The following is a 12,987-nucleotide window of genomic DNA, read 5'->3' as shown; positions in this document are numbered from 1 at the left end:
CATGATGCCGGAAAAATATGTTAACTGCCCACAAAAGAGGCTTTTGGTCGGATGGTCGCGTTGAGTCTCTGGCGTTGGCAGTTAATTTACTTTCAGTGAGAAACCAACTCAGATTAAAAGTCTTGCTTTTGCATCATTTAAAGAAATCATTCTCAGATCTCCACCATGATGATCTTTTTCCATTCTTACCGAATCATCTCTGTCCATCTGACAGCCTCTTGCAGCTCCATCAGTCTCTCCTTATACTGGTTCCTCTCCATCAGGACTCTGGCCATCTCCACCCTGGTGAAACGTTTCCTCTGTGCTGTAGGCACATCACTCTGGACAACCGACATCAATGTTTGTGTGTGAAATGTAGAAATACAGCAAATATATCGAACAAAAGAGCTTACATCTAAATCATTTGCTTTAGTGACTCTTCATTTAGAAGTCCCACACAAAAACAGAACAGTATCATTAACTCACATCATCCTCATTCTCTGTTTTAGACTTCTGCTTGCTGTCCTCAAGTTCAGCTCGTGCCCTATAGAGAAGGAAATGTTTTGAACAGGAATTGTACCTTGTGAAGCAAAATCAAAATATATAATTGTAAAATAACATACTTCTTCAGTTCATCTTCTAAATCTTTGTTCTTCTTCTCTAGTCTAATCTTGGCCTGGGTGACAGCATCAAGCTCCCCTTGTAGTACCTCCTTTTCACAGGTCAGCTCATCCATTTGAGCAATGAGGTGATTCTTTACCACATTTAGAGCGTTTCTGAACACAAAGAAATAGTGGTATATTACTGTATTTTCTTGCATGTTGACCGCCTCCACATATAAGCCGCACCCTTAAAATTGTTTTCTATAGTATAAGACGCCCCCTGATTCACAATTTTCACCTCCATATTCATGGATTTAATGGGGAGTACAAACGTGTTACTTTGAAGGATCTCCGGTAAAAGGTAAGATGGTGGCGCCCTGACCGAGCAATAGCAGGCACAAGTGAGTTTTTTTTTCATGTTTTGTTCATGATACGTTTTTTTTCTTTTTTCTTGAATTTCATCAATACACGTCAAAATCAATTTTGTTTAGCGTTTTATCTGTTTAACTTTTCTCTATTTTGAAATAAATGACTGTATCGGCCGCATTGTCTTGCGTTATGGCATTTCGTCTTTGTCACCTTGCAGTTTCGTGCATGTCACGTCTAATTCGTGCACATATAAGTCGTACCCTTGATTCAGTCATGATTTTTTTTGTTACAAATACGGCATATATGCAAGAAAATACATAGGGCTTTTTGATACTATAGTGGTCTTCTACTGTGCATGATGCCCTTTAGTATTAGTCAGAACCCTAGGACAATGTGAATTGCCTGAAGGTATAATACAAAATAGTTCATCAATGAGAGGGAATTGTAATTTCCAAGGAGTTTTATAGGAGTATCATCTTTATAGAAATACATGATTTTTGATATTACCCTCATTCTAACCTTGGCAAAATTTATTATTTTATGAGAAAAGTTTTTCGTTCATTCATTCATTTTCTAAACCGCTTTATCCTCACAAGGGTTGTGGAGGGTGCTGGAGCCTATCCCAGCTGACTTCAGGCACAAGGCGGGAGAGACCCTGAACCGGTGGCCACCCGATCGCAAGGCGTGAGGAGACGGGCAACCATTCACGCTCGCACTCAATTTAGCGCAATTTAGATTGTCCAACCAGCATGTTTTTGGAATGTGGGTGGAAAGCGGCGTACCCATATAAAACCCACGCAGAACTGGGGGTAACCCACGACCCCAGAACTGTGAAGCCAACGGGTTAATCACTCAGCTACCGGGCCGCCTGTGAGAAACTTATCCATGATTATTGTTGATCACACACGTACACACGGAAATACAATTTAATTATAGATAAATAACATAAAATTAAAGGTAATCGTATAACAAACAACCAAGTATACTCAGTGTACTAACTTTGTCTCCAGAAGTTGTGCATTCTCTTGAATAAGATGTTCGACTTCACGACCCATACCTAAAAACAACAATAAGATATAAATTGTTTGTATTTATTTATATTTATATATATATATATATATATATATATATATATATATATATATATATATACACACACATCAATTAAAACATTACAGCATATGAACTACAATTTCCGACATCTATCCAAGACTCTGTCTTACCTAAAAAGTTGTAGTCTGACATTCATGCATTCATAGTTGCAGGTTGGAATTAGAAAGATTATTATTATCAGATTATAACGATTGTAAAATTCTTTATTTATTTATTTTATTTATTTCTAGTCTAAAAACAATTTCACCACTGTAATCACAGATAACAAACAAAACGAAGGCTGAACATAGAAATATAAATAAATATATCAATGATGATTTTTTTTTCATACACACCAGAAAACTCATCTGCAACATTGCAAGCCAACAAAAGACAATTAAGTAAAAAGATCGGAGGATGAAAATATCATTAGGGCCAAATGTACACAAGTGATGCTGATTACCTAAAAGATCTGCTCCTTCATCAACATCTCCTATGTTGTCATTTCCTGCGGAGGACAGCTCTTCAAATAGAGAGTCTGTGTTTCGGTCGAATGCGAGATTCTCGATGCCAGCTTTAGTGGGTGTACTGAATGGTAAAAACAAGGCAAACAAGGTTAAGTTGTACTACCAAAATAAAACCAATTTGCCAAACATTGGCCCTGACATATCTTTGTTTATTTATCTAAAGAGTGCCGCACATCTATTGTATCCTGGACAATGTGGCTATGTTTCTGGAAATCAGTTAAAACCTTTTTGTGGCTATCAGCGTATAAAATATCCATAACTCAAATGTATACTCAAGGCACCTACAATAAATAAAATGCATACGGAGCTAGATGTCTCATAAGTTTGCAAACAATAATGCGTGTACTGTAATACCTTGACATACGATTACCCTAACATACGAGAAATTTGAGATGTAAGGAAAATTCAGAGCAAATATTTGCCCTGAGATACGACACAAATTTAAGAGCAGACGAGACCGTGAGAGGCGTTCTCGCCGCATCTCCCTTGTGTAAAGATATCTACAAGACCTGGGGGTACACATTGCATTTTGTATGTGGTTTTTTGCGTGAATCAGTGCAGAATTAAGGGGGAAAACAATGGGTCCAAAGCGAAGCAGGTGCAATGAAGGGTAGTGAGAAGAAAAAGCGTATGATGAAAATCGATTTTAAGCACGAAATAATCTAAAAACATGAGTGGTGTACGCGTGACTGAACTGGCTCGCCAATACAGGACAATATGTACCATCCTTAAGCAGAAGGATGAAGGATATCAAGCCTTCCAAAGGAGTAACCATAATTTCCAACCTGCGCGGTAACATTCATATATTTCTTTTAATATGGGTAAAAGATAAACAGTTAGCGCGAGATAGCGTGACCGAGTTGATAATATGCGAAAAAGCAAAGCAAGCATCTGAAAAAGACACCAGCAAAACCCTTCAAAGCGACTCGTGGCTGGTTCGATTATTTTTAAAAACTAACTGGATAAAACGAACACTCGGTTCTGAGGCATGGAGAAGTAGGAAGTTCCGTCTCGACATCTAACATCTTTTCCTCGGTTATTGCACAGGAAGGTTTGAATTTAGTGTAATGTAAGATTAAAAGTTAGTTTTAAGTGTATGTGTAAGGTAATCCTTCCTCCCATCAACTGTCAGGCTCTTTAACAAAATAAATGGCTGAATGTTTACACCAACCGTATGTATACATGTACATCTATGTGTATGTATGTATGTCTATGTATATGTCTGTATGTGTCTGTATGTGTATGTATATGTCTGTATATGTCTGTATATGTCTGTATATGTCTGTATATGTCTGTATATATATATAGATATATATATATATATAAACTTATTTATTACCTATTTATTTACGTCTAAAATGTCTTTTCCTGTGTCTGTATTCTCACCCTCTTGCTACTGTGACAATGACATTTCCCGAATACGGGATGAATAAAGTAACCTAACCTAACCTGACCTAATCTAACCTAGCCTAGCCTAGCCAACCTAACCTAATTTAACCAAACCTAATCTAATTTTATTTAAGTTAAATTTAAAGTTTATGTTATGTTACGAGCGGGTCCGTTAAGTCTCTCTCCTGTCCTTTCTCTCTCTCGTCCGCGCGTCTGTCTGTACTGAATAATGTCACATTTTAGTATTAACACCATAACCACTAGATAGGTATTTGTTACGTTGTGAGTAGGTGGTGAATTATAACCAATAAAGAGTTGTTTTTCATTATAATATGCTGTTTTTTTGTGATTTTTTTCAGAGGGTGTGAACGAATTAATTTGTATTCAGTTCATTTCTATGGGAAAAATTGATTTGAGATACGAGTAAATTGACTCACGAGCTCGGTCTCGGAATGCATAAGGCTCGTATCTGAAGGTATTTACATTATTTAATATACTAGAGTACAGGTTAATCAACCATTCATTTGTTCCTTACCTTGTTGCCTGGCAGCCATCAAGTTCCATGTCCAACTCGGGTGTGGACTCTATAATCGCCAAGACCTCAGACTTTTCTAGGGTAATGTTGCCATCTAACAAAGGGAACATCAATCAACAACCTGTTAAGTGTTTTAAAATGTTGCTAACCAAGCCTGTCCAGATAACAAATTTTAGCGGCCGACAAATTTTTGTCTAATGAATTATTGCAAATATGCAATATTATTTTCCCCTCCAAAAATTTGAACCAATATAAGCACTAAAGTCATGACACTATACCTTAATATATCAAGTACACCCATTCAAACATCTTTATTCTTAAATAAAACACAGACCATATTTAAAAATAATTAGTAACGCGTGTCATTTGAATGCTAGCTTAGTGTACAATCTGTAATAGGTGAGAAACTTAACGCCCTTTTTTCTGAGCGCGTTGCCCTGCAAAAAGTCTCCCCCCACGCGCCCTCTCTGACCGTCGTCTCTCTCTCTGTCCCTCTCTCTCTCCCCTCCGCGAAATCCGTCTAATTTTAGTACAATTCAACACATTTTAGTACTATTAAACCACTAGTTATTTGTTACTTTGTTAATAGATAGCGAATTAGAACCAATAATAATGTTTTTCCGATCCAATATCCTGTTTTTGGTGATTTTTTAGAGGGTTGTAACGAATTAATTAGTTTTTAGTTCATTTCTATGGGAAACGTTCATTTGAGTTACGAGTAAATCAACATACGAGCTCAGTTCTGGAACGCATTAAGCCCGTATCTCGAGGTACCACTGTATTTGACTTATTGAATACCGTGGCAGGTTTACTTACCGTTACTTTCAAGAAGAGCAGTTGCAGCCTCTTGATTCTCCTTTTCTAATTGATCCTGCTTGGTTGAAACGCTGCAGTCAAGATTCGTGTTAAGGCCACATTCATCCTGAGGTGTTTTGTCAGATTCCATTGTAGCAGCCGAGTCAACAGGTGATCCAGAAGCGCTCGCTGGGCTGGATGAAGTACTTTTATCGCTACAGACTACGCCATGAGATTGTGACGATGAAGAGTGAAAGTCACCACTTTTAATGGATGAGGTGCTGTGTGTTTTTAAGCTACCCTTGTGGGACACAGTGCTGGATGTTGATTCTTCGTTGCCAGTGTTAGCCAGTTCATCCTAAAATTGGGGTCAAATTTACATAGGAGTGATTCTCATTGACACAAATATTGATGATAAGTAAAAATTCCATGACAGGGGGTGCACACAGTAGCACTCTATGTTTGAAAAAATACAAATATATGTGAAAAAATATGTTATGCAAAAAGAACAAATGAACTAGTGGTGCCACATAGCACCATAAATCAGTTAGTAATTGCGTGCATTCATATGTGGGTTCTTCCATTTATTTAGGAGCCAAGTACATTTTAATGGCTATTCATGTCACGACTATAACAATTCATTTTAGTATTTTGTGAATTTTATGTTCTTGTAATTAATTTATATTATTTCCAAATCCATATTATCATGGGAGATATAGTAAGACATTTCCCCATTCACATAAAGGAAAAATAATCGAATCGTTATTCTAAGAAACCCCATTAAAAAAGTATGTGCCCGTCGCAAAATGAGACATTAATGCGACAAGGAAATTGGCATTTTTATTGTTTCATTACATTTAATTGTTTTTCTTTTATTTATTGTTACATTAAAGCAAATATGAAGAACAAATGCTTATTTCATAGAGTTGTTATTTCATTACATATGTCTGTTTACAAGCGACCATCAGTTGAAATAATGTCAGACTACATAAACAATCGTCCCTCGAGTTTACGCAACTGCGGCACTATTTCGGGCCAACAGACATCCAAATCGGGTAGGCTACAAGAAAAATAAAACTTTATTGAAAAAATATATTAAACAAAACTCATTAGATTCACTGCAAATTATGGAACAATTTGCTGTTATCGGCACTAATAATTAAACATTTTAAAAAGACCAATTCCGTTGTGATTTTTTTACGTTATAAAGTTTGACTTCCCCATTCACGATGTTTGGAAACAGCTCTTGAGAAATAAACAAGGTTCTTGAGTGACCCATTTGTATAACTACCTATGACAACACGCTCGATTCTGCCGACATTTTAAGGGATAAACAAATTTAAATGACCTTGGATTACGATGCAGACACACTCAAAAATAAGTTTAATCTAACCTTACACTAAACTTAATTCTAATTTTGTTTTACATTTTTCTACCTTACTTCTGCCGGCCGGGTTGGCTCTGTTTGCCCCGACTCCACCCTGAGTTTCAGATGCAACCTATCAATGGTAGTTTGGTTTTGTATTCCCTTCAAAATATTCCGAAAATTATGCACACAAATGTATAGGACACGTACACGACCACTTGCCAACGAGAAGTAGCATATAAAACTCTCGTATTAGCGATCGCCTTGCAGTGACTAACGGGAAGAAAAAAACCACTGAAAAAATGCAACGCTCCGCCCAGTGCTCGCAGAGACATTACAAAGAGGGAGTTGCGACCACAGAGACAGTACAAAGAGGAAGCTGCGACCACAGAGACATTACAAAGAGGGAATTGCGACCACAGAGACTTTAGACGAGGGAGTTGTGGAGAGAGAGACAGTGCCCATGATGTTCTTATGAGCAGCCTCTCGCATCCGACGTGTGCTCGTATATCAAAATTTGTCTCGTATCTCAAGATAAATATTTGCCCGAAATTTTACTCGTATCTCAAATTTCTCGTATGTCGGGCCACTTGTATGTCGAGGTACCACTGTATACTACTTCTCGTTGGCAAGTGGTCGTGCGTTATCCTATTGTGAGGGCATTTGTGTGCATCATTTTGGGAATATTTTGAAGGCAAAACAAAAACAAACAACTCTTGATAGGTTGCATCTGAAAGTCAGGGTGGAGGCGGGGCAAAAGGAGCCAACCCGGGAGAAGAAAGGTATCAAAATTTAAAACAAAATTAGAATTAAGTTTAGTGTAAGGTTAGATTAAACTTATTTTTGAGTGAGTCTGCATCGTAATCCAAGTTCATTTAAATTTGTTTATGTTATGTTAAAAGCGTGTTGCTGTGCAAAAAGTCTCCCCACCTCCCTCTCTCTCTGCCCCTCTCTCTCCCGTCTGCGAAATCCGTCTAATTTTAGTACTATTAAACACATTTCAGTACTATTAAACCACTAGTTATTTGTTACTTTTTTAATTGATGGCGAATTAGAACAAATAAAAATGGTTTTCCAATCCAATATCCTGTTTTTGGTGTTTTTTTCAGATGGTTGGAACAAATAAATTTGTTTTTAGTTCATTCCTATGGCAAACGTTCATTTGAGTTACGAGTAAATCGACATACAATTTTAAGGGTGCGGCTTATACACGGGGCAGCTTATATGCGGGTAAATACAGTAGCCTACAAGGACCCATAGACAAGAGAAGTGTATATTTTTATTTAATGTTCAGATTTAGGGATCCTTCTCACTTTTTTCTTGTCTCGTTTTGAGTGTTTGTTCCAAACCTTAGAATCCCTTGTATAAATATTGTATGTGAACAAAGCAAACACATTCGGATGCGCAACAAACTATTGAGCCGAGAGCACCTAGATGAAGTTGTCTTGGCTCACTTCCAATGGAGCTTTCCACCAGTTCGTTCATGGTGAGAACAAACAGACGTAGCAAAGACCAAATTGACTCAACTCTTTTTAAAATTACGTAAACATAATAACTAATAAGAGTGTATTTCATACCTTGAGACTGGTGTTAGACCTTGGATGAGAGAGGTTATTGAATTTCCAAGATTCAGTCTGGTCATCCACAGGCTCCCTTTGGAGGTTGGTGTTTGTGGCATCAATCCCTGGGACGTGAAAAACACCCATAGACACTGGACGCTCCTTCCTAGAAACAGAATAATATGATGAGGAAGAAACAGGGAATTACCGTGGAATTAGGAACAGTAAGAAAAAAGTAACAACTGTTCTGTGCTTGTATTAATCATAAATGACTATATCATTTTGTGAGTTATAATGGATTACAAATTTACACCACCAAACTGGTGCCTCTACCTCTGAATGTTTCTGCATATAAAAAAATTCAGGTTATGAAGAGAATCGGTGTGTACATTTTTGTTCCGAGATACGAAAAACTGCCCAAGTTACAAAATACCAAACAAAATATAAAACACAAAGAATTGGTCGCACAAGACAGGCTCACTTATTACACACCATTCAGCAACACTCATGCAACATACCCTCATGTACAAGTATTTACAGTCAAAATGGCACCGCAGTAACCCTCAGCCCTTGCACCCGTGAATCCACAAATAGGATGATGCCGGAAGCTTAGCTGGCGGCGAGTTCCTGATTCGTATGCATTCAAACCTCGTCCATCAAAGGGTTGTTTCTTGAGTTTTTCCGAGTGTGCATTACATATTAGATGTTGTGGATTTACATGTCACAATCGGGTTCATATGTTGAGGTTGTATTTACTTGATATTCTTAACTGCACTGTGTGAGTGACAAGAAAGAGAGCAAGTTGTCCAGAGCCGTGTATGTTACCTTGGAGTTCCAAAATAAATAACTAAAAACCTGACAAAGCTGGCTACTTCTTTTTCGATGTTGCAATATGTTTACTGAGCTGCCAATAGCAATTCGTGTGTCATGGCTTTGCATTTCTCATTCATTTTAATAGCTTAATAAATACTTTTCCTTTTGCTCATTTTTCATAGATACATATATTTGCATACATATTTCATACATACAACTTCCAACTTTCAACTATATAACGTCCGGGTGTGCAATAGCAATGTGCAATATTTTAGAATATTCTATTATCTTGCCCAGATGTGACTTTTTAAAATGACTTATTTATGTTTTTATTGGGAAACACGCACTTCGTTGAGTAGCACCACTAATTTCGTTATGCGCAGTTGTTGCATAATGACAATAAAGCCTTTTGACTTGACTTTGATATAAAATTGACAAACCTTATAAAAAAAACCAATGAATTTAATTAAGTAGAGGTACCACTTTTTATTAAGCTTCACTTAAAGTGACACTAAAGTCTTATTTTTTTAATTATAACATGGGCATGGTGGACGTTTGATTAGCACATCCTGCCTCACAGTTCTAAGATCGAGAGTTGAATCCCTGATGAGTTTCGGCCTTCCTGTGTGGAGTTTACCGTGCCTTAGCTAATGGAGTCACCATTTAAGTGACTAACTCCATCTTGTGTTAAAGTAAAGAAGTGTAACAGAATGTAGACTGTATGCAAGCTTCTTGTTTAGGTCATATTCAATGATATTTTCATAACTTCCTACAAGCCAATAATAAAAACTGGAGTGGGCTATACTTGGCCGCGGGTTGTAGTTTAGATAACAATGGTAGATGAGAACAATGGTTATGCTTAAAAAGGGCCATGTGTGATAAAAGGCAGAATTCCAAAAACAATGGACATAGCATTTGCAATGAGGACAGGAGGTCACTTGCAGGACATTTATTCTCTTTTTATGGTTGCATTGAGGGTAAAAAGGTGAGTGTTGTTATTTTGTATTCAGAAGCAGGCATTGACCAGAAAATAGCCACCAAAAAGGTCTTTCAGCAATCTTGTACGAGACAAGAAATAACAAAACTTTGCATTTTTATATGTTGGTGAACCTCAACTTTTTAATGGTTTAATAACAAGACTGACTCTATCCTTTTTCTCTAGTTTTTTTGCCTACTATACACGTGAACTCTTCAAATTTGATTAGTTCTTCTGAGAAAACTAAAGCACAGGCAATCAAACAGGCTTCAACTATTAATTAAGAGTGTGAGATAAGCATGGAAGACAAGATATTGTCATCACTGTGTACACATAATGTACCTGCGAGGACGCTGTATTGAGGGTAAAGATGGAAAGGCAGGTAAGCCACGAGTAGCGACAGAGTAGTGAACCAGCAGCAGTACTGACAGAGACACCAGAATAGCAGAGTTGATGACCACCGCTCCGCCAACAAAGCCAAAAACAAAAAGCAGCATACGCCCAGGGCTCATGGCCCCACGTCTGTGTTGCCAAAATTTTTGTAGGACCCAAAAGCCCAGTAACCAAGCTAAAGGTAGCAAAGAAAATATTTATCTTTGATCAGACCCATAATAAAACACGTTTAGCTGTTGCACAGCTCTGTAGGTAGGAGTTAAAGGAGAGAATAGCTCGGTTGGGAGGTAGACAGTGAATAGAAGCAGGCAATATTGAGAATATCTGGGATCCAGAGCAAAACAGAGCAGCAGACCGACAAAAGTCGTCAATGGATAGCAAGAAGAGGCTAATGAGAGGCTGTAACTCCACCACTATCTTCCTGTGGTAATTCTGTTTTTGTTGCTCTGTTCTTCTTCCTGTCCTCTGCCGAGATGTGACACAGCAGGCACTGTGCAGTATTGAATGATCTGACGCTCTCCCCCACCCCTTTTCTGTCAGATGCTGAGGCAGCCTGCTCGATATGCCTCTGTTCAGGCAGCAGTTTACCATATGACTGCCACAAAAAAAAAAATCTATATTATTGATTACCGTATTTAGTCGCAAATAAGCCAGTCGTGTGTATAAGCCGCACCGTAAAAATTGCCTCGAATTTTATATTTTTTGTGTATAAGCCGCACCGTAAAAATTGCCTTAAAGTTGTTGATTTTTTTTTTTTTTGCGCGAGTCCGAAATTATCACTTATTTGGGTCTTTTGCCGAGGAAACGCACCATATGGAGAAGCACTACCAATTTCGTCATACGCAGTTTCTGGGTGTGATGACAATTAGGCTTTTGTTGTTGATGACGACAGGGCCTATGTCCGATTATTATTATTATTATTATAAGCTGCCCCGATTCACAATTTTCATTGGTTTTACATATTCATGGTTTTACTAGGGAGTACAAATGTGTTTCAATTGTACCTTGAGATACAAGCTTAATGCGTTCCGGGACTGAGCTCGTATGTCGATTTACACGTATCTCAAAATCAACATTTGCCACAGAAATGAACTAACTAAAAATTTATTGGTTCCCACCCTCTGAAAAAAAACACCAAAAAATTCACCATCTACTAACAGAGTAACAAATAACTAGTGGTTATGATGTTTAATAATCAAATGAGGCATTATTTTATACAACGGAGAGCTCGTGAATGGGGGAGAGAGAGAGTCACTTGACGGATGCGCTCGTAACGTAAAATAAACTTTAAATTTAATTTTAATGAACTTAGATTCCTATACATACACACTTTAAAAAAAGTTTCAATCTTATGTTACACTAAATTTAAACCTTCTTGTGCAATAACCAAGGCAAAGAGGTTCATGTATTCCACCGCAGCTTTCAGGGCAAGCTTCCTGCTTCTCCATACGTATTGACGAGCCAGCTCAGTCCTGCGTATACTATTCATGTTTTTCGATAATTTCGTGCTTAATATCGATTGTCATCATACGCCTTTTCTTCGCACTACCCTTCTTTGCACCGGCTTGCTTTGGATCCATTGTGTTTCCCTTAATTCTGCACTGACTAATGCAAAAAAAAACGGAACAAATGCAACGCTCCGCCCACTGCTCGTAGAGATCTTTGCACGAGGGAGATGCGGCGAGAGAGCCAGTGCGGTGAAATCATAAGTAGCGGCCTGGCCAATTGGCTGTCTCAAATGCTCGTATCTCAAAATGTGTCTCGTATCTCAAGGTAAATATTTGCTCGGAATTTTACCCGTATCTCAAATTCCTTGTATGTCAGGGCACTTGTATGTCGAGGTATTACTGTACAGACGCTTCCCTACTTACGAACATTCAACTTACGAACAACGGTACATACGAACATGTCTGCAAATTGCGTTTAAATCCAAAAATGTTCGCAAGTCCAATTTTGTATTTCGCGCCTTTTTCGGAGTAGTACTTCTTTCCGCCGCTAATACCGACGCCTGGCGCTGTGAGAGCTCAGCTCACCCAGCATCTACCTTCTTCTTCGTTGCAATGCGGAAGTGCGTGAATGTATCTCCAGTGTGCAAAGAACCTTTTTCATTTGTATCATTAAATATCTCATGCATCCAATATTGAATATGGTTGGTAAAAAGCTAAAGGCTTCTATTGAGGGAGTTGCAAGGAAGAGGCAAGCCATTTCATTTGAAACGAGTGGCAATAATAACGAAGCTTGATGCGCGTCAGAAAGTGGTGAGCGTTGCACATTCAACACCATTTATAAACAGAAAGATCGAGCAGCAGGACCCAAATATTGAACGTTGCACAAAGTTTGCAAATCAATTGAATGATGCCATACAGTGCTACCGCATCATTTATGATGAAAAAAAGAAGAAAACTGTGCAATCGTCATTAGGTCGCTTCTTTTGGCCAGTTTCTAATACATAAATCTCTCTCTCTCTACAGTACTGTACATATTCTCTCCATTTTATTAAATGTTTTTTTTCAGTACAAACCAATGCGTGTTACTTATACAAGCCTTAAACATACAAATGCACTTATATAAACCTTCAATATACTTATATCG

The 12,987-nt window shown here is 37.9% G+C and overlaps 1 protein-coding gene across 3 annotated transcripts in view; it reads right to left on the bottom strand.

The window, feature by feature from the left end:
* spag9b (sperm associated antigen 9b) overlaps positions 1 to 12,987 on the bottom strand; it is a 53,159-nt gene that overhangs the window by 21,379 nt on the left and 18,793 nt on the right. For 2 of the 3 annotated variants that reach the window (XM_077625244.1, XM_077625245.1), the window contains exons 5-12: positions 8,232 to 8,379; positions 5,310 to 5,646; positions 4,494 to 4,587; positions 2,506 to 2,630; positions 1,950 to 2,007; positions 603 to 755; positions 466 to 523; positions 190 to 320 (exon numbers count right to left, since the gene is read on the bottom strand). In XM_077625244.1, coding sequence (XP_077481370.1) covers positions 190 to 320; positions 466 to 523; positions 603 to 755; positions 1,950 to 2,007; positions 2,506 to 2,630; positions 4,494 to 4,587; positions 5,310 to 5,646; positions 8,232 to 8,379 — 1,104 coding nt within the window. Of the gene's footprint in view, positions 1 to 189; positions 321 to 465; positions 524 to 602; positions 756 to 1,949; positions 2,008 to 2,505; positions 2,631 to 4,493; positions 4,588 to 5,309; positions 5,647 to 8,231; positions 8,380 to 10,344; positions 10,889 to 12,987 lie in introns of those variants that run through there. The other variant, XM_077625246.1, reaches the window with a different exon arrangement.

This window comes from Stigmatopora argus, chromosome 18 (genome assembly GCF_051989625.1).
Source record: "Stigmatopora argus isolate UIUO_Sarg chromosome 18, RoL_Sarg_1.0, whole genome shotgun sequence".
Lineage (NCBI taxonomy): Eukaryota > Metazoa > Chordata > Actinopteri > Syngnathiformes > Syngnathidae > Stigmatopora > Stigmatopora argus.
This window is presented reverse-complemented; position numbering and strand designations above follow the sequence as displayed.